General features: G+C 55.0%; 2 protein-coding genes across 4 annotated transcripts; one reads left to right on the top strand and one right to left on the bottom strand.

The window, feature by feature from the left end:
* The first annotated feature begins 974 nt into the window (after positions 1 to 974).
* Positions 975 to 10,542, top strand: Prr7 (proline rich 7, synaptic). 3 transcript variants are annotated; one of them, XM_047555406.1, is made up of 3 exons: positions 975 to 1,430; positions 9,157 to 9,808; positions 10,021 to 10,542. In XM_047555406.1, the coding sequence occupies exons 2-3, from the start codon at positions 9,397 to 9,399 to the stop codon at positions 10,416 to 10,418; spliced, it is 810 nt and encodes a 269-aa protein (XP_047411362.1). In that variant the 5' UTR covers positions 975 to 1,430; positions 9,157 to 9,396; the 3' UTR covers positions 10,419 to 10,542. The 3 variants fall into 3 exon arrangements, with proteins under 3 accessions (XP_047411362.1, XP_047411363.1, XP_047411364.1); XM_047555407.1 differs by lacking the exon at positions 975 to 1,430 and adding an exon at positions 7,754 to 8,336; XM_047555408.1 differs by lacking the exon at positions 975 to 1,430 and adding an exon at positions 8,349 to 8,791.
* A 320-nt stretch (positions 10,543 to 10,862) lies between these two features.
* Positions 10,863 to 26,387, bottom strand: Dbn1 (drebrin 1). The gene is given in 15 exon segments (XM_047555666.1): positions 10,863 to 11,798; positions 11,961 to 12,063; positions 12,344 to 13,038; positions 13,452 to 13,514; positions 13,517 to 13,621; positions 14,871 to 14,994; positions 15,074 to 15,133; positions 19,234 to 19,297; positions 19,378 to 19,529; positions 19,790 to 19,867; positions 19,992 to 20,138; positions 20,258 to 20,332; positions 20,511 to 20,623; positions 21,257 to 21,312; positions 26,159 to 26,387. Coding segments are annotated over 15 exon segments (1,992 nt in total). The 5' UTR covers positions 26,245 to 26,387; the 3' UTR covers positions 10,863 to 11,727.

Below are 26,387 nucleotides of genomic sequence, written 5' to 3'. Positions count from 1 at the left end.
CTCAGCCTAAGGAGTCCCAACAGCCAGGCTGCTCAGTGTACATAGGGGAAGCAGAGTACTTGGGTTCAGAGGTGTCCACCATGATGGTACCCAAGGGGTACTGACTTCCCCAATGAAATGTGGGTGCTTAGATCCAAAGAAAAGGGAACAGAAACTGGATAGCCACTTGGAATATATCTCCTTCCCCAAGGCATGGACTCCTGTATTGGTTCACTGATGCACATTGGGCCAAATGAATCAAAAAAGAATCATTGTGGGTTTTTTGGTTTGCTTGTTTGCTTTTCGCTAGAACTATTGGGAAAGAAAGGGAGCTCTCTTTCCTCTGGAGCCTTGGAGTTCTCCCCACTACTTGGGGACAAGTTGTCCTAGGATGATACAAACAGGAGAAAGTAGATGGCAAGAAACAGATACATGCCTGATACTGTTGCTGAAACACCTGGAATCAATTATGACCAAAGCAAGAATCTAGCCCCGTACTTGCCGGTTACATGACATAGACCCTGTGGGCTCAAGCCTAAATATTTTAGGGCTCTGTCCCTTGTAACCCCAAATATCCCAACTGAAATGGTGGTGAGTATGCTTTTGGAAGATCGCCGTAAGTGCTACAGAGAAGTTTGAGTAGAAACAACTCAGTTAAAAGGTCAGGACAGCCAGATTCAAAGTGACCTCCATCAGGACACCTCAGGGTGGGACCCTAAGGATCATCACTTTCTCATGGGGCCAAGGCTATGCTCAGCACTTGTCCCTCCTCCCTGTGCTTTTTCCTAGCAGGCTTTTGGTGATTTATGCCTGCTGGGGATTCCGCAGGTGGGGGCATTAGCGGGGAGGGAGTCACACTGGGGTGCCTTCCTACTCAAACCCCTGCCTATGGCGTGTGTGCTGCACCTGTCATCATGTGGCCAGGACCTGCGCGTATGTGTGCTGTCCAGGTTGAGCTGTGTGCATGTCGGGGTTCTTGACCCCTGCTTGGTTGAACATCCAGCGTGTGCGACAGGTATGTTCCTTGGGTCTGCCGGCGTGTCCCGGCGGGGCAGCCCGTTGCCAGGAGCTGTGTGGCGCGTGCATGCCTTTTGCAGGATGCCCTCGTGGGTGTAAGCCCAGTGCCCCAGGGCGCTGAGTCTAGGCCCGGCAGGCGGGAACCTCGTCCTATCCACCCGGTACCTGCTCTTGGCAGCCTCTTCGGCGGCGTATGGCGGGGGGCGGGGGCCCTCTGCTGGCTGCCGCGCGCGCGCACGCTGGACTCGGCACGCGCTGTGTACGCGCCCGTGCGCGCGCCCCGCGCCTCCAGCCCAGCTCTGGGAGTCGCTTTCGCTGCCACTGTCTGCTCCCCGGGGCCGTCTCCACTGCCGCCTCCCCCAGGCCGGGGGCTCTGTCCTTTGGGCCGCTCGCTCCGCAGCAGAAGGACGAGCTCGAAGAAGATGCTTGGGCCCGTGAGTACCGCGGCGGCTACGGGCCGGGCGGGCACGGAGCGCGGGCGGAAGATGGTCCCAGGGATGAGCCCCTCCCCGAGGGCGGCTTTGTGCCCTGACCCAGGTCGCTGCCCAGGACCCCGGCCCGGGCCGCGGGCAGACCCTCCCCCAGCCAACACTGGAGGGAGGAAGGGAGGGAGAGCGCCAGTGAGCGAGGGAGCCGGAGCGGGGCGCGAGCCGCTACCAGTTCGCTTGGAAACCGTTGCCACAGCAACGGGGTTGCGCTCCCCGGCAACGCGACTGCGGGGTAGCGACGCCCCCTCCCCCCTTCGCCACCCCACGCGGGGCCACGGACCCCGGCGCTGGGGAGGTAGAGCTGCGCGGTGGGGGGAACGTCGCCCCTCTGGCGGGTCTGGGTGTGCCTGCCTCCACCGCCCGTCGAGGGTGGGGGTGGGGGTGACGAAAGGCTCTGTGGGCACGAGCTGGCTCCCACGTGGCTGCAGTCGTCGCAGCAGGGCTCCTAGGGTGGCTGCAAACGTGGAGGCGGCCCAGACCCAGGGACTGCCATGGGAGGTGGAGGCATGGAGGCTGGGTCAGGGGTCTCTGCCCGGAGGTAACTCCTACTACCACTACCAGCACCCAGGGCCTTCTGGGATTCCCTCACGACGTGGCCTGACGGTGTTGTGTTCCCTAGAGGTGATGTTCTTTATCAGGAAAGAGGAAAGAAGCTGCCATCCCTCCTCATTATTGTTAGGGCATGTGCCAAACTGCCCATGAATTGACTATGGGTCTCTGCTCAGTGTTCCTAGCCATCATTCTCCAGGAAGGGGTTGAAGGAGAGTGGGCAGGAGTGGAGGAAAGGACATTGCTGACCTAGGGAAGCTGAAGCCCAGGCCAAATGGAAGCGACCCAGCCCATTGTCTGAACCACAAGTGCCCCTTTCTTGTCTGAGCACAATGCCTCGACTATGCTGGATAGCATGCAGGTTGCTGGCAGACACCAATGCCACATGGAGGTGCCTGGTCCTCCAGAGGAGCTCCTCTGGGAGGAGAATGGCCGCTGAGTCAGAGGAAATGACCTCTGGCTCCCCTCCCAACCTCCCCTCAGCGGGCAGTATGCTGGAGAGAAATGGCCCCCCTGCCAGCTTTTCAGGGCCTGACTCAGCAGATACCAGCCCCAACCACAAGCTTGGGATATAGCATCTTTGTGACCACAACCACCCTTGGGTTTGCTTTCCCATCCAGGGCGGTATCCTGGGTACCAGAGGTGACAGGTATCTGGGGGCATTTGAGGCCTTGGCATAGATGCCCTTAGATGGGGGCTGCTTGGGAAGTCAGGCCTGAGTCTCTTGTAGGCAGGGGGCCTTGGGAATTACTCACAGTCTCCTTTCATTCTTTTCCTGTTCTGTGTGGGACCTGTGTTGAGCACTCTGCATCTATTATCTCCTAATTCTTAACAACTATTGTGCAAGGTAAGTTTATTGTCTTTGTTTTAGAGAAAGGAGACTCTGAAGCTCAGGGAGGTGAAGTGACTGGCCCAAGGTCACACAGCCAGTAAGTGGTAGAGCTAGGTTTCCACTGCAGATTTCTCTGCTGGCAAAGCCCCTCTCAATCTGCTAGGCATAGGTCTGGTGACCCAGGCAGAAAAGAATCCTAGAGCCTCCCAGGGGATCATGTTTAACGTTCCTTCACATTCTTCCAGTAAAGCAAGTGTCTTTCAAGCTGTGGCACACCTTTTCCTTCTTCCTTCCAGATTCTTGCTCCTTCAGATGCTTTATAGGACTGTGCTGCTACCAGCCTGTCTTCCTCACTCCCTCCATTTTCATTCTCTGGCTGAGTCCAAGTAGTGAGGGTTGCTTCAGGCCCCTGGGAAAGCTGTGAGCATCTAGTCTGGTTCTTGAGCTCTGTGTCCTCTTCAGCTTATGGTCCTGGCTGTGGGAGAATTTAGCAAAGATGAATCCAGGCAGTGCTGGGTCCTGTGGGTGCCCAGTCTAACTCAGAGGTTGTAAACCCAAATGCTTTCAGGGGCCCAGGAGGGTGGGGGCAACAGAATGAGTGAGGTGGGCCTGAGTGAGCTGCTCAGTTTTAGTTGATGTCATTTTGTAAGATGTGGACTCGGTATGACCAGATTGTCTAATTTTCTAGATGAGCTAGAAATCTGGACCTTCATGCAAAATCTGGTTTTTAAATGTTGATAAGAGTATTTTTAAAAATAGATTATGGAGCAACAAAACATCCATGAGTTGTATCCAAGTTGAGGGTGATACGTCTGAGACCTCTGGTCTGTGGTAAAGTGAGGGCAGTTTTTGCTGGAACACCCCCAGGCTGCATAAATATAGTGCCATGGGCTTATTTCCACATTTGAGCCTCTCTGGCTGCAAGGTACTGGTGTTTGGTCACATGCAACTGTGTATATTAGTCTTGAAGAATTTTCATCTTCCTTATCAGTTGTGCTTCCCCCTTGACACTGTCAGGCAGGTCTCATATCCCTACCTGTGGGCAAAGAAACTTAAGCTGAGGGATGGGAGTAGCCAGGATGGGTTCACATGTCTCAGTTAGGACAGAATCAGGATTTGGGCCGAGGGCTGCCCCTCAGTGCTCTGTGTGTTACACCAGGCTGCCCCACTACCTTGTGGCCACCTCCCTTGCATGGACGGATAATTATTCCTTCACTGAATGAGGGGATGGAGGCACAGGGAGCCCCCCAGAATGAGGTTTTAGTGGGAGAGTCTGGTCTCTGAGCTCTGGCCCCACACCCTGCCCCCAAGTGGGCCAGAGCTGAATGTAGTGGACATGAGACCTTTTTACTCACAAGCCCGCTGGGGTCCCAGTCTCTATTTTCCTGTTTGCAATTTCTTCAGCCCTGGGTTCCTAGCCCACTGCCAGAGTTGGTTCACAGAGATTCTACCTGCAGGCCAGGGTGCCAAGCCGGTACCTTAGCCTTGCTGGAAATGCCCCCATGCCTGACTGATTTGGGGAGCTGGGACAAGTTCTGCATCTCCCTGTGGCCTCAGTTTCTCCTTCATGGTGTGGGAGAGGTATAAAATGTCATCAGTGCCTCTCTGAAATGCCCTTCCTTCCACGACAGTGGGTTTTGCAGTTGCCACAGCCTCATAAACACCTAACTCTGTGGGCCTGAGCTGGACCCAGCTTCTTGTTGAGCCTACATCCTTGACTGTAGAACGAGGTGAAAACAGCCGCCTCCTGAGTGTTACTGAGATCACGACTGTAGAGGCTGGTGTTATGTGCAAGGCATGTAAGACAGGGTGACAGTCACCTTCCTCCTCCACCTGCCCTCAACACCACACACCACACCGTCCTCCTCCCTCCTATCTCTGGGCCTCATGCCTGGGACTCCACCTCATCACCCAGAGCCCCTGCTGCCCTGGATTTCCTCTCTACTCCAGAGCCCCTGGTGTGTGCCTCCATGTCATCTTTTCCTTTTATTCATAGATATATGAGCGCTTGGTTTGCTTATAACCCACCCTGCGAGGGCTGAGGCTGGGTGATGGCTTCTTTCTCAGTGACATTTTGGTGAATGGCCGACATTTCCCAGGAATGAACTGGATGCAGACCCAGCTCCTGAGTGTCCCTGTCCTACAGCTAAAAGACCAAACAGGTAACTGGACACCTCTAGTCATTCCTTCAAGAAGTAGCTTTTGAGCTACTGTGTGCCAGTTGATCAAAATAGATGATGCCTCTTGTGTTGGACCCAGACTACTCCAGAACTTTCTGGTTACTGGGCTTCATTCTCATCCAGCTGTTGGGGTGAGGTAGCTCAGGGATGACTTGTCCAGAAAAAATGACCAGAGGCCAAGAGGCCTTGGCAAGGGATCATCCTGAAGGCTCTGATCTGGGTCACAGGATGCTCCTTTGGATCAGCAACACTGGCTCAGCATCTGCTGGGAATTTGTTAGAAATGCAAACTCTGAGGTCCTATCTCAGGCCTACTAAATCAAACACTGTGCATGGAGCCCAGCCCTCTGTTTTGACAAGCCTTCCATGTGATTTAGGATTCATTCACTCAAGTTTGAGAGATGCCAATCAGAACCATATTAAGGCTAGGCTTGTTTCCTGAGATGGTGGAAAGGCACTGGAGGGTTCAGGAAGGAGAAAGCCTAGGGAAAATGGGCAATGTGGAGAGCTGTTGACTGGGCAGGAGCCTGGCATAATCGTACAGTGGTAATAGGGATCTAGGCAAGAAGTAATAGTGACCTGGCCAGGGCACTGGCAAGAGGACCAAAGGGTGTGGACACTACCCTGAGGATAGGAACAACAGGCTTTGGTATCTGGAATGAAGGGTGGGCCAATTGCTGAGATAAAGGACCCAGTAGCAGATCTTTGGGTCTAAGGTTGAGGAGCCAGGGTTCTTCATGCAGAGAGGAGCAACAAAGTCAGGTGCCTGCCTGTAGCAATGCATCCAGGTCCTAGAATATGAGATCTGTGGTCATTGGATGTCATTTAGTCTCTTTGAACCAAGTGTTCTCATCTGTCAAATGGAAAGATTGCTAGTCTACTTCCTAGGAGTGTGAGAACTTTTTGTGCAGTCCTCAGGCAGGGAGCACCTTAGGGACACACACATCTCTGCATCCCCAGGCAGAAGCTGTCATCATCAGAACTAATGTTTTTGTTCATCTCCACACCCGTTGCATGGGTTAGCTCAGTCTTCACTGTGGTCATTGATGAAGAAACTGAGGCAGCATGGATGTTAGGAAACACCAAAATCTCACTTTTGTCCCCAGTGAGGGTGGCCTAAGAAAACTGTACAGAACTATATGCCCCAAAACACTACACATAAATCAAGATGGAATCCTAAAGAATTTTCAAATAACCTGCAAGAATGTGAGAAAGAAAAACAAAACAAAGTAAGATGGCAGACTTAAGAAACAGTCCATCTGAAGGGCAGGGCTCCTAACAGCAGAACTGGACAAGTGGCAGGTGTTTGCTTTTAATGTTTGAAGCAGTGAGGCAAGGTGAGTGGCTGAGGGCAAGAGGCTGGCTCTGAACTTGAAGGGCTCCCTGGACAAGGACAAGAGCATGCACAAAGGCATGGAGTAGTAAAGCCTCTTGGGGAGGCTTCAAGAACTTTGACCTGGTCAGTAGAACCTTTCAGGTCTGAATGAATCAATGTGTATATACTGAATGCCTATTATGGACTAGATGATTATACGTTGAACCTCCCCAGGAGGGGGGCTTTAGGCTGGATTGCAGCCCTTTGGGCCTACTATAGTCCTGTGGAGGAAATGACATTAAATCCCCTACCCCTCAAACTGAGCACTTGGAGCCAGACTAGGGTCAGAGGGCCCTCATCTATAAGAGCCCTAAGTCCTCAAGAATGAGACTTCCTCTGACCCACAGTTGCCTCATCTGTAAAATGCAGCAGTGATGCTTACCTCCTGGCTGAGGGGTGACAGTGGCACCTAGCAGATTTGGAGTGTGGCCTGCCCTGGTCTGGTCTAATGCCCAGCCTGCTGAGCTGGGCACCCTCAGGGCACAGTCCCTGTTTTCCATTCCTTGTTAAGCCTGGAGCTACCATTTCATCTCTCTCGTGTAGCTCCTTCCCTGAGCTTTTCCATGGCTGCTATGGCTGGCTCCAGGGTCTTGATGGGAAGGAACAGGAATGCACATTTTGGCTACTAGCTGGCCAGAGTGCCCAGTGCCCCTGTGGATGCAAAGTCCTCCTGTACTGACTGCTCACACACATGTACTGGGCTTTTCATTTATACCTTGCTCATCACATAGGGAAAGTATTTGGACACAGTTTGTATTAGACATAGGCTAAATTTTAGCTTCTCATCTTATTAGCTGTGTGAACTGGGACAGGTCATTTCCCTCTGAGCCTGCCTCTTAATCTGCCAAATGGGCACAACCCCCAGTGTCAAGATGGTGTCAAGTAAGATTCTGCATGGAAAGAGACAGGAACAAGTCCTGATGGTCTTGAAAGATTTTTTAAAATACCTTTTATGTATTTATTTTTAGAGACAGGGGCTTGCTGTTGCCCAGGCTGGCCTCAAACTCCTGGGCACAAGCAGTCTTCTGTCTCAGTCTCCTGAGTAGCTGGGACTATTGGCAGGGGTCACTGGGCCTGGCTCTTGACAGATATTTCTAATTCAGCTAAGCCCTATTAGTTCCAACCCCAAAAGTGCCTTTTCTGACCCAGAGCTGTTCCTGCTCTGCAGACCAGGGGGACCTCTAGTTAGTGCCAGTTTCCTCAGAACATTCCTGTTCCTGAGGGCTTGGAAAAGGAGAACAACAGATTTAATTAACTCCCAGTGACTGGCAGCATCGTGTTTTTATCTGGGCTGCTGTCGCCATGGCAGCCTCATGGCGGGGTTGTGGAGGGGGCGGGCAGAGCTATTGTTCCTGCCATTGTCTGTTCTGGAACGCAAGCCCAGGAGAAAAGGACTGGCATGGGCACCAAGTGGCACATGGCTGAAGGCAGCCATAGAGTCAGACAGGAGCCATCTGGGGGAAAAGGTAGGGGGCTGGCCTGTGGTCTGGCATTCTCTCAGCTTGGGACTCAGACAGACTGTGGGCCCCAGAGTTGAGTGTATGTCTCCTGCCTTGAGCTTGTGGAGGACAGAGGGTCCCTGGGGCTTCTGGAAGAGGACCACAATGTAGCTCAAGCAGCAGCATTCCCCCACCCTGACTCAGGCTGGGGTTTTGTGTCCTGGCCTTTGTCAAATTAGGCTTTGCTATCTACATAGTGAATTGCTTCTTCATTCCGGTTATCCCAAAGAATTGTATGTTAAAGCTCCTGGTATAAGGCATCCAAGAAAGGCTCATTTCTGTTCCTTGGGGGTGGTCAACAGTGCGCTGCTGTTCTTCACTGCAAAACCAGAGCTCCTTTCCTACCTATCAGGATGCAGGGTTGCCCCTCTTCGCCCTGGCTGTGGAGAGGAAGTGGAACTAGAGTTGCCCGTCTGGGGTAAGTGCAGGACCAGGTGAATCTGAAAGACAAGCTTCCAATTCTCATCTAGTTTTCCTCTCCTCTGCGGAGAAGGAAAAGAATTGGGGAAGGGAAATGGCAGCCTGGAGATAAGAGTGGCAGAGCCAAGTGGGGCTGCGCATGGGTAGGAGGCGGGGAAGCCGAGTTAGAGCTGGAATCCGGCAGGCAGGCGGAGGCGCCTAGAGGAAGGGAAGAGGGCCTGGCCCACGCCCGGCGCCGCGTGTCAGGCGCAAAGGACCAAAGGCACACAGTGGCGGTTGGAGTCACCCACCAGACGGAGCGCCCCTACAGGCGCGGGGATCAGGAGGCCGCGGGTGCAGGGCTGAAGTTGGGGCGCCGGCTGGGCTGCTAGTGGGGCTGAAGGAAGCGGACCGCCCTTTGGTTACTCAAAGCGACCGCGCTGAGACTCCGCTTCAGCGCCCTGGTGTCTACAGGTCTCTGAAACCATTTCAGCGCAGGGGTAACCTGTGGGTTGTAGGTACAGAATCTCGCGTGGGCTTAGCCATCAAGCCTGGCCTTTGCGCGCCCCCTGCTGACCCGCCGTGGGTTCGTCAGCACCCGAGCTCGGCGGCAGCAGCGGCGGCGGCGGCGGCGGCGGCGGCGGCCGGGTCTCAGATCCGGGGAAACCCTACCGGGGAAACCTCGAAGCGTGACGTCATCGTAAATGGTGACATCACCGGGCCCCCGGGGAGTGCGGGAGATCCCACGGAAGAGGCTTCCCCGGGACGACGCGAGCGCGGGCCCGGAAGTCATCGGGAGCTGCGGCGTGCCTTCACTGCCCCCTGTTCCTGCCCCGCAGGTCCCTCGCGGCCCCGGGTAAGGGACGCCCCCGCTGTGCCGGCGCCATGGGAAGGAGCGGGTTCCGTAGCTGCCCCCCACCGGCGCGTGCACGACTTGAGCCCCGCTGCAGGCAACCCCCGGCCGCGTGTCCCCGAGTGACGCTGGCGGCACCTGGGAGCGTGGCGCGGGCTCGGGGCCACGCAGAGGAGCCCAGTGTCCAGTGAAAAGCTGCCGAGGACCCACCGCCCGCACCGCCGCCATGGTGATGTCCCAGGGCACCTACACGTTCCTCACGTGCTTCGCCGGCTTCTGGCTCATCTGGGGTCTCATCGTCCTGCTCTGCTGCTTCTGCAGCTTCCTGCGCCGCCGCCTCAAACGGCGCCAGGAGGAGCGACTGCGGGAGCAGAATCTGCGCGCACTAGAGCTGGAGCCCCTGGAGCTTGAGGGCAGCATGGCTGGGAGTCCCCCGGGCCTGGCGCCGCCTCCACCACCGCACCGCGGCCGCCTGGAGGCGCCGGCGCACGCGCATCCGCACGTGCACGTTCACCCTCTGCTGCACCACGGGCCAGCGCAGCCGCACGCACACCCGCACTCTCACCATCACGCGCTGCCGCACCCGCCACCGCCGCACCTATCGGTGCCGCCTCGGCCCTGGAGCTATCCGCGCCAAGGTAAGTACTCTTGGGTTAGGATCTACCGCTGGCAGCAGGAGTGGGCGGGACCTCGGCAGGAACAGATTCCCTGCTGAGGCGCGAGGCTTCCACCCGCGGCCTACCTGGGAACCCGGGAGGAGGGATGGGCTAGGACTCGCGGATGGCCAAGGTTTCTGCGGGAAGCTGTGGACCCGTGGCCTCACCACCTCCGACGGCTTCTCATTCCGCAGCGGAATCGGACATGTCCAAGCCACCGTGTTACGAAGAGGCGGTGCTGATGGCCGAGCCGCCGCCGCCCTACAGCGAGGTGCTCACAGACACGCGCGGCCTCTACCGCAAGATCGTCACACCCTTTCTGAGCCGCCGCGACAGCGCAGAGAAACAGGAGCAGCCGCCGCCTAGCTACAAGCCACTCTTCCTGGACCGGGGCTACACCTCGGCGCTGCACCTACCAAGTGCCCCGAGGCCCGCAGCCCCCTGCCCTGCCCTTTGCCTGCAGGCCGATCGCGGCCGCCGGGTCTTCCCCAGCTGGACCGACTCAGAGCTCAGTAGCCGTGAGCCCCTGGAGCACGGAGCTTGGCGCCTGCCGGTCTCCATCCCCTTGTTCGGGAGGACTACAGCCGTATAGAGGGGCGCCCGGCGTCCTGGGCCCCACCGGCGGACTCCTGGCCTGACAGCGGGGCTTTTTAAATGCTTCCCTTGGACTGCGGGGTGTTGGGGGGGAGGGATTTCTTACCCCGTTTGTTACATTTTGAGGATAATAAAGGTGTGTGATCTGCTTTGGTACACACGGAAGGGACACCCGCTGCTTGCACCCAAGGTTCTGGTGACCAGCCATGCCCAGGGCCTTAGCGGGAAGGGACTGATTTTGCATTTTTGCTAGCAGCTCACCTGAGGGTATGGAACTGAATCTGAGGCCAGATTTCTAAGGAAACCAGAAACTGGTTCCTCTGGGGACCTCAGACCCACTTAGCCCGTCTTTGAGATCACTGTTAGGGCTCCCCACTGGTAGCAGAGAGGTGCTGTGCCCACTGTGGCGGGAGGAATTGGGAATCGGGGCAGGCAGCCCAGGCCAGGTCAGCCCCTGGAGGCCCAGAGCAGCAGGCCTGAAGGGATATGGATTCTTTATTAACAGACATGAGCACGACCCGTTACAGAAGTTTGTGCTTTCCAAAAAAAACAGTTACTGAACGTGAAAAGGAACCCAAGCAAAGAGGAAGGAATTGGGGAGGGGCCATCCAAACCCCTGGGCCCCAACCATAGCCCTGACCTGAATCACGCCTAGGGCCTAGGGCCTCCAGCCTGGGACCTGCCCAGCAGGAGAGGGCGGTGAAGCCGAGGGGCCCCAGCTGGGTCTGCTACTTCCTTTGAGTCAGGCAGGAAGGGGTCAAGAGAAGGGCAGGGAGGGGGTCCCAGGGAGCCAGAGCCCACGAGCCATTTATTGCCATGTTTTAAAATTCGTGCAAAATATCTGAAGCCCTGGACAGAGAATACAAAGTGATATTTTTCCGAGAAACATAAAACTAGGAAAAGAGGTGGGGGCACGTTTTCCCACCGGAGTTCCCCCCACACCAGGCCCCAGGCCTCCACCCCGCCAGATCGAGGAAGACTAAGCTACAATCTGGACCGGATGGGGAGAGGGTGGAATATGCAACAGCGTCTCAAACTACCAACGGGAGGAAAACCAGTCAACTGTACAAGTCTCCTATCAACTTTAAAAAAAAAAAAAAGAAAAAGAAAAAAATAAAAGCTGTAAAAGTCAGGCCCTGTGGGTAGAGAAGCAGACAAGTCCCCGGCCAGGACCAGAATCCAGAGTGGGTGCCAGGCGGAGCTGCTGCGAATGCAGGCGCTGTGGGCCGTCTGGCCAGAGGCCGGCGTAGGTGGGTAGCCTTGGTAAGGGCAGCCTTGGCGAGGAAGCCAGAGGGCAGGCACCACAACTAATCACCACCCTCGAAGCCCTCCTCCTCTTCTGGTACTGGGTCTGCATCCCAGCAGGTGATGTCGATTTCTATGGTTTGGGGAGGAGACAGGAGTTAAGATGGCCAGCAGATCCATGACTGTGTCCCCCAACCTCCAGGACCTGTGCCAGCTGTATGTGCTAGAGATGATGCTGACCCACACTCAAACCCCCACACCCTTAATTCCTTCCCATCAGCCACCCCAGTACTACCTGGAGGCTTGTTGTAGAACACAGGAGGTGGTGCCTTTGCACACAGTTCTTCTGATTGGGCAAATTCCTCCTCCTGTGATTGACTGAAGTACCCTTCACTGGCCTGCAGGAGAAAAGCTCTGTCACTAGGCCCCACCCACCAGGACTAGGGCTGACCTATCAGGACTGAGTCAGTTTCCCTAGCAACCAATGACTCCATCAGTGGTTGCCAAGGAAACACAGATGCCTGCCTTGGGAAGAAAAGCAGAGCTGGCCCAGGGAGGGGGAGTAGAATGGAGCTTCCCCCAGTAATATGGGTCACAGAGAAGGGTGCGTACTGTTACAAGCAAAATCAGCTTCCTGCTGGAGCCCTCACCCCTCCCATCAAGCTGCCCATGACCCACCTGGGTCCCCTCCTTCTGGGTGGTCTCGCCATTGGTCAGCAGGTGGGGTTCCGGCTCTAGCTCCTGCTCTGGCTCCAGCTCTGGCTCCTGGTCCACCTCCTCTAGAGTGGTGGGCAGAGTTGGGGCCTGGGGAGCAGCCAGGGGTTCCCCTTCTACTTCCTCCTCTGGGTCACAGAAGGTAGCTGGTGGCTCAGGCAGCTCATCAAAATTGAGAAGGTTGGCACAGCTTTCACCTGCTGGTGGCAGTGGCTCCTGAGCCACCTCATCCAGCAGAGGCACCTCTGCCAGGGCAACCTCAGTACCCGAGGGTGGTGTGGGGGCCCTAGGCTCAGCCTGGGATACTGAGGCCCCTTCCCCATTGCCAGGCCATAGGTCATTAAGGCTGGCAGTGGCAGCGGTAACATTGTTGGCAACAGTGGTATCAGCAGTGGCAGTGGCAGTTTCAATGGTGTCAGCTGCATGGGAGTCGGCTACTGAGGGCTCAGCTGTGGTAGGTTCCACAGGGGCAGCCAGGACAGCCTGCTCTGGAGACTCCACGAACATCAAGTCCTCCAAGGGACTGCCTTGTCCCTGGGGAGGCTCCTGTGCCTGAGGGGCCTCCTCCATGGGGTCAACCCAGGCCCGAGGAGCTGCTGCTTCTCTAGCCTCCTTGCTGGTCTCTTCTCTGTCCAGACTGGGGCTGGGCTCCTGGGTCTCTGTCACAGCACAGATAGAGGAGACATATGCAATCAGATCCCTGGAGGGAAGGATGGAGACCCTGATGGGTCACTTCTACCCTGCCCATCAATGACAAGTGAGAGAGTCCAAGACTTCTGGGAAAGAACACCTTTACAAGGACACAGGGCACATTTCAGCACCAACTGCACCTCATTATCCCTCTACTTAGTGTCTTTAAACCACTCTGCAGCACAGAGAGGAAGGTTCAATTCCCACTTCAGAGATGAGACACTGGTTTAAAGAGGGTCAGTCTGATTGCAACACAGGACTCCCTCCTGGACTGTCTTGGTGATGGGTGGTCCAGATCCTGTGGGGGAGTTGTTACTATGGCAACCTGGGGTTTCTAGCCCAAGGACTGATAGAAAGTCCAGTGCAGGTGGGCTCCTCTTACCTTGGGCTGGTGGGGGTGGTGGTGGCAGTGGTGGTGGCTGTGAGGATGTGACCTCATCCAGGCCCGCTCAATCTGCTCAGTGACAGGGGTTGAGGCTGTGCTGGAGTCAGATGGGCTCCGGGCAGGAATAGGGGTGGGTGCCATCCTCCGGTGGCTGTCCAGGTGGCTGCCTGTGGAACAAACCCCCAGGTTGGTCAGTGAGGGTAGGGGAGCCAGGTGGGACCAGGACTGTTCACCTTGGGGCCTGGCCAGCACTTTATCTTTGGAGTCTAGGTGGGGGCTGGGAGCTCCCCAGGTCCCCTAGGGACCAAACCACTGCTCCAGACCCTATAAAGCAAGCCCCTGTGGGCCAGAGCCCCACAAGGCTAGGGATAAGAGGCAAGGCAGTACCTGCTCTGGGGACAAACACCAGAGATCAGCAGTCAGGCTGGGGGAGTGAGGGTGAGGGGGCTGCTGGGAAGCGGGGCCCTCCTTACCCCCCCACCGAGGCCTGGGGCTGCTACCTACATGGGAGGGAGGAAGAGAGGTTTGGGGTGCGGTGACAGGTGATATAGGGAAAGGGAGTCCGTGGAGGGGAAGAGGAGGAAGAGGAGGAGGAGGAAGGCCCACTGTCCGATGCCTTTATGAAAGGGCAGTACGGACGACCTGCCGAGAGAGACAGACAGAGAAAGAGACAGAGGACAAGAGAGGGTCAGTCTCCCCTACCCCCGCCCCAAGGCCTTACCAGACCTTGGGGCTGGCCCTGGATGTCCAAGCTGCCTTCAGCCAGAGCACACTTTTAGCCAAGCTGGGCAACAGCCTCAAGCCATCTGATGCCTCCCACCAGCACCAGATACAGACACACAGCCACACCAGGAGTCTGCCACACACAGTCAGCCTCTCTGAGCAGCAGCACAGCTGGGAACAACCTGCCCCACCCCTGGGACCCCAATACAGGGCCAAGCACACAGCGGATGCAAGTACTCAGATCAGCAGACAGGGAGTAGAAGGGTGTGCTTCAGGGGGAGGTGGAAGCTGCACACTGAGAAGCCAAACAGGGAACCCTGTGCACTGGCTCCAGGTTGCTCAAACCTGGGGTCAGGGGAAGAGCCCACCCCACATGCACCTGCAGCCCTATAGGCCAAACCAAGTCCAGTCAGCAGGGCTGCTGCCAGTGGCCAGTGGTATGCCTGTGCCCATGCCAGAGCTATGCAACTGGCTCTGGCACTACCCTTTGCTCAGCCATGGCCCAACATCCACACTGCCCCTCCCGCCCAGGGTGCTGCCACCTGGGAAGCTGCGGTGGAAGTACTCTGTATGAGCAGTCTTGCCTTCTCCAAGGGATCCTTGGGCAAGGCCTCTTCCATGAAAGAGTCCCAGAGGGGCTCAGGGCCATAACCTGAGAAGTGGAGATCTAGAAAGGATGGGGCCAAGGACTACCTGTTCGGTGGTTGAAGGGCGAGGGCACATCACAACTGCCCGCAGAGGCTGATGCGACTCGTTCCTGCTGTTTAAAGAATTCCCGGGGGTTGTCAGGCCGCTGGGCAATAATGGCCGCTGCCTCCTGAGAACATAAGGAAAAGATCAGGGCTAGGTTGAGGCAGGCTTTACCCATCTCACCTGCTCCATATCCTAGCTCTCACCTCCACCTCTGACTCTGACTTCTTCATCTGGGTCTCTTCCTCTTCATCCCGTTGGTCACCCTGGAAACCAAAGGGACAGTGTCCTGGGCACTTGTCCGCACAGGGACTCTTGGCCATGTCTCTCCCATGATCCAAAAGGAAGGGTCTCAGAAGTGGCACCTCTGCTCCCTTTACCATCCAGTCACACAGTCTTCTCCTGACCCTGAAGGCCTTTGATCAGGCCTTGAGTATCCTGCCTTCTCAACCCCACATCTAACCAGGCACCCAGGGCCATCTAAAAACACCCCTTTGTTTTAAAGTTAATCTTTCTCTGATGTCCTACCCCACCATCTGGACCACCATGCCCCCATCATGGCCACCAGACCCAGACCTTGATATCAGGGCCAAGGCCTCCTTCGCTGGTTCCCTGCCACCATGCTCTCTTCCCTTCATACGTTCTCTGAAGACCCTAAAAGGACCTTTCAAAATTCAGACCAGACCATAACTTTTCCTAGCTTAAAATCCCTCAGGGACTTCATGAGCCACAGCAAGCACTGGCTGAATGTGGCCCACAGATGGCTTTTGTTTTGCTGGTATAGTGTTTTAAAAACATATTAATTAGTTACCATCATTTAAACATCAGAAAGTTTCAGTCAGGCGTGGTGGCATATGCCTTTATCCCATTGACTCAGGAGGCTCAGGCAGGAAGATCACAAATTTGAAACCAGCCTGGGTAACTAAATGACACCTTGTCTCAAAATTAAAAATAAAATAAAAAGGCTGTGGATGTAGCTCAGTAGTAGAGCACCCCTGGGTTCCTTCCCCAGTGCTGAAAAAAAAAAAAAACCCAGAAAGTTTCATATTGAACTGAAATTGGAATCCTGTTTCTTTGAAATGCCAAAAGTTCCAGCAACAATAGCCTTCTTACCCCCAGAATAGTCACTGGCCAGAGTGGTGCCACAGGTGCCCTGACATGAGGTACGTGCCATTTAGTTCACTGAAGTCACCACCACTCTCTACTGCCCTTCACCTGCCCACTTCACTTGTCACATGTTGATATGACCCAGACAGTTAGGGTGAATGCTCACATTCCCCTTTGCTCCAGGCCCGTCATCTCCCCAATGCACTCGGGTAAGATGTTGACATGAAGTACATAGCATGATAGTCATAGCACACCCCCTCCCCCATGCATTACCCTTCCCACCCCCATGCCTCTCCCCAGTGCCTGGTTCCCACCCCAAGCCCAGCCTGGGCTTCTAGCCTCAGATTAGGAACTGCCTTCTGGGGAAGAATTTCTGCCCCATCAGGTTATTTCCTTCTCTGGGTCCCCACAGGGTATTCCCAGCATCCACCACAAACGAATTTCCTATTTCTGAGGTCATCTTCCCCATTCCCTATGAGCACACAGGATGAGGATCGCTGTGTGTGAGTAGTTGGCACAAGGTTGGTACGTTTGCCCAGCTGAATTCATTATACCAAAACCTTAGTGTCCCCTGCTGCTCTTGGAGCAAATCAGACTGGAGGAGTTGGTGAGAGAGGAAAAAAAGCTATAGATAAGGTGGTGAAGAAGCTAGGTTTCCTTTTCCTTTCCTTTCTTTCTTTCTTTCTTTTTTTTTTTTTTTTTTTTGAGAACATAACGAGGAATGTAAACTTGCCTACTCTCATGAGTTTCTCTGCTCATTCAATGAAAAGACCAGAGGTAGCTTACCAGAAATGTTTAACTACCAACAGTGTGAACACCACTGATACAACTTAGAGCTGTGGGTAGAAGACAGAGGTCAATATGCTAACTATAAAGGTCAAGAACATAACCATGCCTAAGCATTTTGAGACACATGGGAACTCCCTGATAGCCCAAGCGAAAAAGGGAACCTAGTCAGGAATGGTGGTGCACACTTTAATCCCAGAGACTATAGCAGGAGGACTTCAAGTTCAAGGACAGCCCCACCAACTTAGTGAGAATCTAAGCAACTTGGCAAGACCCTGTCTCAAAATAAAAAGGGCTGGGAACTGGGCACAGTGGTGCACGCCTGTAATCCCAGCAGCTCTGGAGGCTGAGGCAGGAGGATCAAAGCCAGCCCCAGCAACTTAGCAAGTAGCCCAGCAACTTAGCAAGGCCCTAAGCAACTTAGTGAGACCCTGTCTCTAAATAAAATATAAAAGAGGGCTGGGGATGTGATGTGGCTCAGTGGTTAAGTACCCCTGGGTTCAATCCCTGGTACCAAAAAAAAAAAAAAAAAAAGGGAAGGGGGACCCAGAGAAGGAACACAGCTCTTACTAACAGGGGAGATAAAGCAGAACAGCTCCTAAACCAAAAGAAAGTATTTTCCTGTGTGAGACTTTCCTTACAGGACCTGAAGTCATAATGCCACCACACTGACTTGCTACAGTATCTGCTGTCACTATCACATGAGTTAACCTGAAGGGCAGGATGAACTATAAAATATGTGAGTTCCTTCAGATTTTGCCAAATGTGTTAGTAACTGGGGAAGATGCAAGATTAGCTCAGGGTAGTCACTACACTATTCTGTCTTCTTTTGTATGAGTTTGAAATATTCTGTAAAAGTAAAGTTCATCAAAAAGACCTTGCTATGAACAAACAAAATGTGACATATACGTACAATGGAATATTATTCAGCTTTGAAAAGGAAGGAAATTCTGATGTGTGCTACAACATGGATGAAATGTGAGGATATTTTGTTGAGTAAAACTAATCCAGTCTCAAAAGAACAAATACTGTGTAACAAAGCAGTCAAACTCACAGAGACAGAAAGTAGAATGGTGCCTCAGGCATTGGCATCAGGAGAATGGAGAGTTAGAGTTTAATGGGTACAGTTTCAGTTTCCCAAAAGAGTCCTAGAGATGGACCATGGTGATGGTTATACCATGATGTGAATACATTTAATTCTACTGAACTGTACACTTAAAAATGGTTAAAATGGGCTGGGCATGGTGGCACACGCCTATAACCCCAGTGGCTTGGCAGGTTGAGGTAGGTGGATCTCAAGTTCAAAGCCAGCTTCAGCAACTTAGTGAGAACTTAAGCAACTTAGTGAGACTCTGCCTCAAAATAAAAAATAAAAAGAACTGGGGATGTGGCTCAGTGGTTAAGGGTTCAATTCCAAGTACTAAAACCCAAAAATGGTTGAAATGGTACATTTCACTTTTATGTTATTTTACCATAATTAAGAACGAATCAGTCAATTAATTTTAAAAAAGACATCTCCCATCTTGTTCTTCAAGATGTTTCTAATGCCTGGTATAGGGCAGGTGGCAAGAATTTGCTGGATGTTGCAGTTTACCGAGGTTGCAGTTTACCCATCACACACCATCTCTATCAACCCAGGGTGACACAACTAGAGTGACCTACAACAGATACTTAATGCTCATGCCTACAGGACTGTCTTGACGCCTCCCACTCAGCCTCCTATGAGTATGAACCTGGAACTCATTCAAGCCCCCATGGCCCAACATCTGCCCAGGATGGTCCCACTCCAACAAGTATCACCCCACCACTCTTGTTGAACTATACCTTGCTCGGTCCTGAATGACCTTAGCTATTTCTGAAACTCTAAATTCAATTCAGGGGCTCGGAGTAGCTCAGTGGTAGTGTTTAGGATGCTCAAGGCCCTGGGTTCAATTCCCAGAACCAAAAATAAAGAATAAAATTCAAAGCATTCCAATTTAACTTTCGGGACTAATCCACAAACCCATGGGCCATTCCCAATGTGTGGAGATTTGGACAGCACCCCTGGAATGAGGGAACTGCTCCAAAGAAGCACACTTGGGTATAGGCTCTTAAAGCACTGGCTAGAATTCACCCAGGTGGCTCTGCAGCACTCTCATTGTGGGGCCCAGGCCTCAGGCTCCTGAGTGCAGGAACCATGTCTAATCTACTCCGCGAGTCCACTCCCCCACTGGGGAAAAAGCAGGGGGAGCTGGGTCTGTGTGTGTTTAGGTCAGGGTGATTTTCTTTAACAATCTAGGAACAAGTTTTCCAAGGTAGTCATTTTCTACAGCCAGAGGCCAGAGGCCAGAGACCCATAAGATGGGATGTCAGTCCTGCCATTCCACGACAGCCATGCTCAAGCAGGTCCCTAGAACACCCAGCACTGTCTCTAAGCCACTGATCTCCCCAGGAACATAAGGGCCATCCCTCACTTCCCTGGTAAAGAACTTACAAAGATAGACTGCTCCTTCAACCGCCTCTTGGCTTCTTCTGCTTCTAGAGTCTGCTGTTTCCTCCTGGAATGATAAGCCACAAGCACTTCCTTCAGAGTGAGCCGGGGGACTAGGAGTCAGTCTGCTGGGCTGGGTGGGCTCACCTGTGCTCCTCGATCTGTTGCTCCCGCTCTCGGTAGCGCCGCTCACGCTCCTCTTGCTCCTGCCGTTCCTGCTCCATCCGCTCCTGCTCGAACCTGAGCCTTGCATCCAAGGCCTTCTTCCGCTCCTCCTCCTTCCTCAGCTCTTCCTCCTTCTGTAATACCCGTGCAGTAGAGTAGACCCCGAGTCAGGGGGACAGCCCAACCCTCCTCCCCATCCCTCACCCAGGGGTGGGAGGTGGCCATTCTGGACACTGATGGGATGAGCCTGTGCACAGAAGGTCCAAAGAGCTTGCTCTTTCTGCTGGGAGAGCAGGTGGATGGGACACACCATTCAAGCGTGAGGGACTTAGAGCTACCCAGCTGAGTGCAGGAGGAATAGCTCGTCCTGAAGGCCAGGGTCGGAGTTCTGTACCTTGGCCTGCTCCCAGAACTGCTCTCGATTAATTCGCTTCATTTCCACAGCCGCATCAGTCTTCTGGTAGGTGGTGCCCTGCAGTCAAACACCCTGACGTGAGCACGGAGTAAGGGCTAAGAGGAACTAGGTAGATGAGACTCAGGGGCCAGGCCATTCAGGCAGAGCCCTTGGCAGGGCCAATACCCAGGCACACACTGACCACAGGCTCAGCGTTCTCATCCTCCCGCAGCCGCAGTCGGTGCAGCACCGGGCTGGAGAGCCGTGCCAGCCCGTTGGAGAGCCGCTGCCCAATGGCACCTGCGTCAATGTCTTCCACACTACTGGCATTCACAATCACATCGACGCCCTTTTGCAACAAGAAGACAGTGTTTAGGTGGATCCAGACTCCCTCCCCTCACCACCCCCAGCATACAGACCTGGTCCTGGGGGGTCAGCCCTTCCCCTGTGAGCTCAGGCCCCACATACCTGGAAGAACTCAGCAACCTTAGCCACATGGCTGGCACAAGCGCACTTTCGGGCATCAGGCACATCTTCACCAACCTGCAAAGTACACAGTGAAGAGAAGGGGGTCAGGAAAGGATAGGAGGCAAGCAGTGTCCAAAGGCCCAGGCTATCTTCCTCAGGGCTGGTGGGATTCTCCCCCATGGTGCCAGTGAGTGGAGGGGGCAGAGTGCGACTGTGCTAAGGGTTTCGGGCCCCCCAGCCCACAGTTGCATACCCAGTTGATGAGCACGTATTTTGGCAGAGCAGCTTGGGAGTCCTTGACACTGCAGAAGCCGTACATCACCTTCTGGTTCTCAAAGTGGCCTGAAAGCTCCTGCAAGCCCCCTTCTAGGGGAATCAAGAGGGCATCAGAACTCTCCTAAACCCCTACCCCCCCAGAGGGCTTGGAACCCAAAGGAAAGATGCTTTGTGGGTTCCACAGGCACCCTCAGGGTCTTCTGACCTCTGAGATCGGGAGGTCCCAGAGTTCTGTGTTGGCACTGGGGGAGGGGGCAGACAGGAAATAGCTTTGCCTCTGAATCCTCCAGGGCCTGACTCAGGATAGGACTGAGGAGGTGTTTGTTCTTCACACATCCTTATTTCTCACTCTTCACACACCTCATGTCTCACCAGGTGCTACCCAATGAGGTAAAATAAAGCTTCCCTTAATAAATAATCTTGTGGCTCTGGAGAAAGTGGGGCTGATAAGGGCCACCCATGCTAGGAACCTTCCCTTATGGCTGTGTGACTTTGAGCAAGCCATTTTCCCTCTCTGAGCCTTCTCAGAAGACAAACAGGAAACAAGGCTCCCTCCCTCCCCACTCTGAGAACTACAAGGATGACAAGAGGAAGGACAACCGCCAGACAAGTGTGGGTCTGCTGGATGCAGGCGGGAAGGTGGCTGGGAGCCAGGCGGGTGGGGTAGAAAACAACCAGAGGAGGGGGCGGAAAGGAAGGCAAAGGAATGGCTGGAATTCTTACCTCCTGATGCTGCAAGCTTGAGGTCATCTGAGCCATCCTCATATGTGTACAGAGCCCTGGGGAGAGGGAGGGGTGGCTCATGGAACTGTCAGGGCCCAGGCAGCCAGTTTGGGGTGGGGATGGAGCTGGGGAGGGAGCAAGCAAGCAGGCCAGGCCAGGGGAGGGCTTCTGTTGTCTCCATAACAACAGGGCCAGGCACCATTGCAGGTTTGGAGCCCAGCAGGGTGCATCTGGGAACCTGGGAGGCCTGGGTCAGATGGGAGCAGGAAATGGGGGTAGAAATTGCTGCCTAGTTGAGCTCAGCACGTCCGGCCCTGGCCCTGGCAGCCCACAACTCAGCAGAGCTGGTATGCGATGGAGATTCCAAGGCAACGGTTCCTTGGTTACCGTTCCCTGGCTACCACAATCCTCATCCCCCATTGGCCAGTGCCAGGAATGTACCTGGCGCGTGTCTTGGTACCCACTGCCCCTCCTGCTACAGGGAGGGAGGAAGAGCAAAGAAAACTCGGTGCTTAGACAGCACTGGGCATCCCCCAGTAACCATGGCAACCCAGCAATTGGCAGGGGAACTGGCCCACCAGAGCTGCATTCTCCTCGAACACAAAGGACCCTGGGGACCCGCCCTCAGACTCAATCTCCGCCTCTCTAAAATGGGGATGAGGTCACTGTGGTCACTCCCTCCCAGACTTTGGCCTGAGTGGCCCACTGTGCTCCGCTTTGCTTTCCAGCTGTGCTCTCCTGGACTTTCAGCCCCTAGGCTGCCTCCGCCCTAGCTGAGGCCTCCTGGGACTGCCCCCTCCTGGGACTGTCAGTCTTTCCTGCCTGCAGGAAAGCTGACCCAGCAGCCTTCCTCCTTCCTCTTCCTCCCTAGTTTTTTCTTCCCTGGCTCTTTCTCCCTAAGTGGCAGGGGCATAGCATCCATCTCAAGGAAGGGAAGGCAGAAAGACCTCCCATCCTAAAGCATGGCTGGGGACTGACCCACTGGGAGGAAAGGTCTTGGTCAAGAAGACTGGACTTGCCCCTGAGGTTCAGAAGGGTTCAAACCCTTCCCCAAAATCCCATTTCCCTACTGCCAAGGCAGGAGGAATGAAGGAGTATGAGGGAGACAAGGAGGAGAAAAGGAGGGGGAGAGGAAGAGTGAGGCACAGGGAAAGAGGAGGAACGGACAGAGCAAGGAGAGAAATGAAGGAATGAGAAGGAAATAAAGGAGGGCAGAGGACAAGAAAGAGAAAGAGAGGGAAGGAGGGCAGGAGGCAAGGAAGAGGAGGAGGGAGGGAAGGAGGAAGGAGGGGAGTGGGAGAAGGAGAGTAGGAAGGAGGGAAGAAAGGAGAGTCTGGCTCCGCCCCAAGAGATTGGCACAAGTTGTTTCCAGGGCCAAATGGCACCCCAGCCCCTCCCTCCCTCCAGAAAGGGACACAGGTGGGCTGTAGGGCTGGGAGGTCTGGTACAACTGTTGTCCCAGTCGCTGCCCTGACAGCTGCTTCCCAGCACAGCTGTTCCACCACCTGTCGGGGGCTGCCCTAACTCACCGCTGGAAACAAAGGGGCCTCAGAGAATCAGTGTACACCTCTCCCTTCACAGATGAGAAACTGAGGCAAACTCCAGGGATCCAGAACTGTTCTAGACATCATGCCTCCCTGAGATAGGCTACCTGTCTCAGCCTTGCCCAGGCTTTCTGACATCCCTTCTATCCTCCATTCCTGTCTACCTACCTCCCGCCAATCATATTTTCCTGCTATGGTCACAGACTTTCCCCAACAGAAACCATCCCTAAATTCAAATGCTTCAGCCAGCCTTCATCCTTCAGCTCTGCCCAGCCTGCCTTTCTATCCCGACGCCCATCTGTATTCATACCATGTACTTGAGCCACACTGGATGGCTCTCTGATCCCAAACATTGTTCTGGATACTTTCCACCCTGGAGTCTTTGCATACATGGTTCACTATGCATGGAGGGCTGGACGTGCAGGACAGTCAATGCCAGCTACCCAGGCAGCTTCATCCTGAACTAACCTCCCCAGAATACCTATCATACTCCAGCAGGGACAGAAGAGGCACCTGTATTGGTCCCAGACCCTGCTGGATCAATGCTTCTTTAACATATCAGAGGCACCCTAGGCAGGGGCAGTAGGAACTAGGGAACCTGCAGGGAACCAGGATGGGAAGAGGGAGACCTTGAATCTACACATCTCACCAGCTTCAAACCCTGGAGACAGACACTGTCCCAGACACTACCCACAAAGGCAGAAAATCTGGTTCAGCTAACACATATTGCTCTCTGGGTCCTAGGTCCAGTACAAAGTAGCACCACAGGTTATTTGCAATGTTGATACAAACTCTTGGAAATCATCTAGGCCAGAAGTGGGAGCTGGACAGTGGCAGCTCCAGGGAAATCCTGGGGCCAGCTAGGGATGGGAGGCAGAGGACCCCTTAGGACCATTGTGTTCTTAGGATGCTAAGAACTGGGTAGAAAGGCCCTAGGGATTCTAGATATGATTGTGCCCAATCCCCTCTTCTTTTCAAGAACACTAGAGCTAGGTGCGGTGGTGCATGCCTGTAAGCCCAGTGACTCAGAAGGCTGAGGCAGGAGGATCACAAGTTCAAAGCCAATCTCAGCAATGTAACAAGGCCCTAAATAACTTATCAAGACCCTGTCTCAAAATAAAAAATATAAAGAGCTGGGGATGTGGCTCAGTGGTTGTGTTCCTGGGTTCAATCCTTGGTACCAAAAAAAAAAAAAAAAAAGTACACCAGAAAGAAACAGGAACTTGCATGTGGTCACACAGTGAGTCATATCACAACCAGGGACTGGTAATCTCCTACTATACAACCTGACTTCCTGTGTGCTCTGCTTCCAGTGTTGAGGCAGTGGTCCACTTCTGAGATCCCACCACCTAGTGTGAGCTACTCTTAACCCCACCCCACTCTAGTTCAAAGGCAAGGAAAGGGAAGGGCAACACCAAATCCCCTTTGCCCAGATAGCAGTTTTACCCAAAATAACCCACTCTCTGCACTCTAAGTGCAGGGTCTGCCCTTAGTCTTGAGATCTCACAGGACTGGTTCTGTGCTAGGCACTGGGGATACTCATGTCCCCACACACAGAATAGGATCCTTGCACCCTTTTTACAGAATGCTATCTGGGCTTTTGGGAGTGAGCAAATGTGTGTCTATGCGAGGGTGCATGTATGCATCTGTGTCTGTCCCACACACAACCCAGATGGGGGCTGACGCACACCAGGGATGAATAACTCCCTTTGGCCACATGGATGCTGCTGGGTGGTAGGAGCCCAGACCTCTGCTGAGCACCATGTTGTGCAGCAATGGCTGGCTAGTCCCAGCATTGGGCTGCCAGAGTTCAACCTTAGAGGGTTTAGGGGGAAGTGGGGTGTTGTTACAAGACCCCCCACAAGGAGGCATTCTAGGGCACATTGTGTCTTTCCCTAGGCAGGGCCATATCCCAAGTCCAGCTCTTCCACCAGGCCAAGAGGGCTACTTGCCCAGAACTCCTCCCATGATCTCAGCCCCCCAGGGGCAGGGCTGGGACAATGGGTGGGCCGCCTGCCTGCTTAGCCTGTGTTGGCCTCTCCTGTGACTGACCTGCAGGACATGAGAGCTCATCTCCCAAGTCCATCCCTTCAGGCCTGGCTGCCCGCCAGTGCTGCAGTACCATGGCATGGAAGCCTAGCTATTTTGTCCCCTCCTCCAGCCCCCTACCTAGTTGCCCTCCCAGGGTGAGGATAAGGCCAGTCTAATGGGGTTCCTTGCTCTGTGCCTCACTTTCCTTGAGAAGGGTCTGTTTCCTGCCTGCCAGGGGGAGGAGGTCTAGGAACAAATAGGCACCTGTCCCAGGAGAATAATTTCTGGGGGATAATGAGTCCAAGACAGAGAAGTATGGAATCCCTTGATTTTCCTGCCACCCTAGGGGCTCCAAACCCAGAGCAGGTGGCCTATCCCCTCCCCCAGCTCAGGAGAAGACAACAGCTGGGGAGGGGGAGAGAGGAAGCCCAGCTCCTCCCCGATCAGGAGCTCACCGCCTCTTGCTGATGGGTGAAGGGGTTAGGGACCCAGTGGATCTACTCAGCTCCTCATCCATCCTCCTCCTTCCATGCTTCCTTCCAGCGGGCCCCCACGGACCAGTAGCTGGTCCCCTCGGTCTCCCGTAGCCCAGCAGCCCAGTCCCTGCCATTCCCTTCAGGTTGGTGAAAGGAGGGCTCATCCCTGCCTCTTCCTCCCTACCCTCGAGGGGTAAAGGAGTCATTTTGCGGTCGCCATGTGGCAGTGAACCTCCTTCCACAACACCCTAACCGAGGTTAGGGGGTTAGAGCAGCCAACACCCGAGAAGCCCCCGGTGGGCGGGGCGCCCTGGCCCCCAACTGGCTCCGCTCCTCCCCCGCCCTGGCTTTTCTTTGTGCTGTGGCCGGGCCGGGTTGGGCCAGGCAGGCTGCGCTGGCTCCGCTAGCTCGGTCCCCGCCCCGTCCCCGCCCGGTTCACGCTCGCTCGAAGGTGGCGAAGGTGCCCTTGGCTGGCCGGTGCACACCTGTCCCTCGGGCCCGTGGAGGGGGGCAGGGAGGGAAGGGGGATGGGCTCCTGCAGGGCCATGCGGCCCCTGGTCACACATCTGGACCCGCGTCTATCCTGCCCGAGTCCAGCCACTGTTCCCACCGCGCGACTGGGGCCGCCTCCAGGCGCTCGGGACCCGGCAGTGCCCCGCCTGGCCCGGCCCGGCCCCTCCCCCGGCGCGCACAAAGGCAGCCCCTCCCTGGCCCTCCCGGCCCCGATGCACCATTTCGGGGTCTCCCCCTCCCTTCCCGGTTGCGGGGCCGCGGCGCAGGATGGAAACAAAGGCGCGGCGGCGGCGGCGGCGCGGGGACAAAGGGGCCGGGGGCGGGGGCGGGGGGCTCACCAGTCGGCCGCGCTCTCCTCCCGGATCACCTCTTCGTACGCCGCCAGCAGCTCCAGGCGGTGGCCGCTGAAGCTGACGCCGGCCATGCTTCGGGCCGGACCGGAGTCGAACGAACAGACGCACGGACGGACGGACCGACGGACGCAAGAGGGAGGGAAAGAGGGAGTCGCCTCTACCGCCGCCTCGGAGCCTCTGCAGCGCTGCGAGCCGAGCGAGCCAGCGGCCGGGG

Source organism: Sciurus carolinensis, chromosome 6 (genome assembly GCF_902686445.1).
Source record: "Sciurus carolinensis chromosome 6, mSciCar1.2, whole genome shotgun sequence".
NCBI classification, from domain to species: domain Eukaryota; kingdom Metazoa; phylum Chordata; class Mammalia; order Rodentia; family Sciuridae; genus Sciurus; species Sciurus carolinensis.
This window is presented reverse-complemented; position numbering and strand designations above follow the sequence as displayed.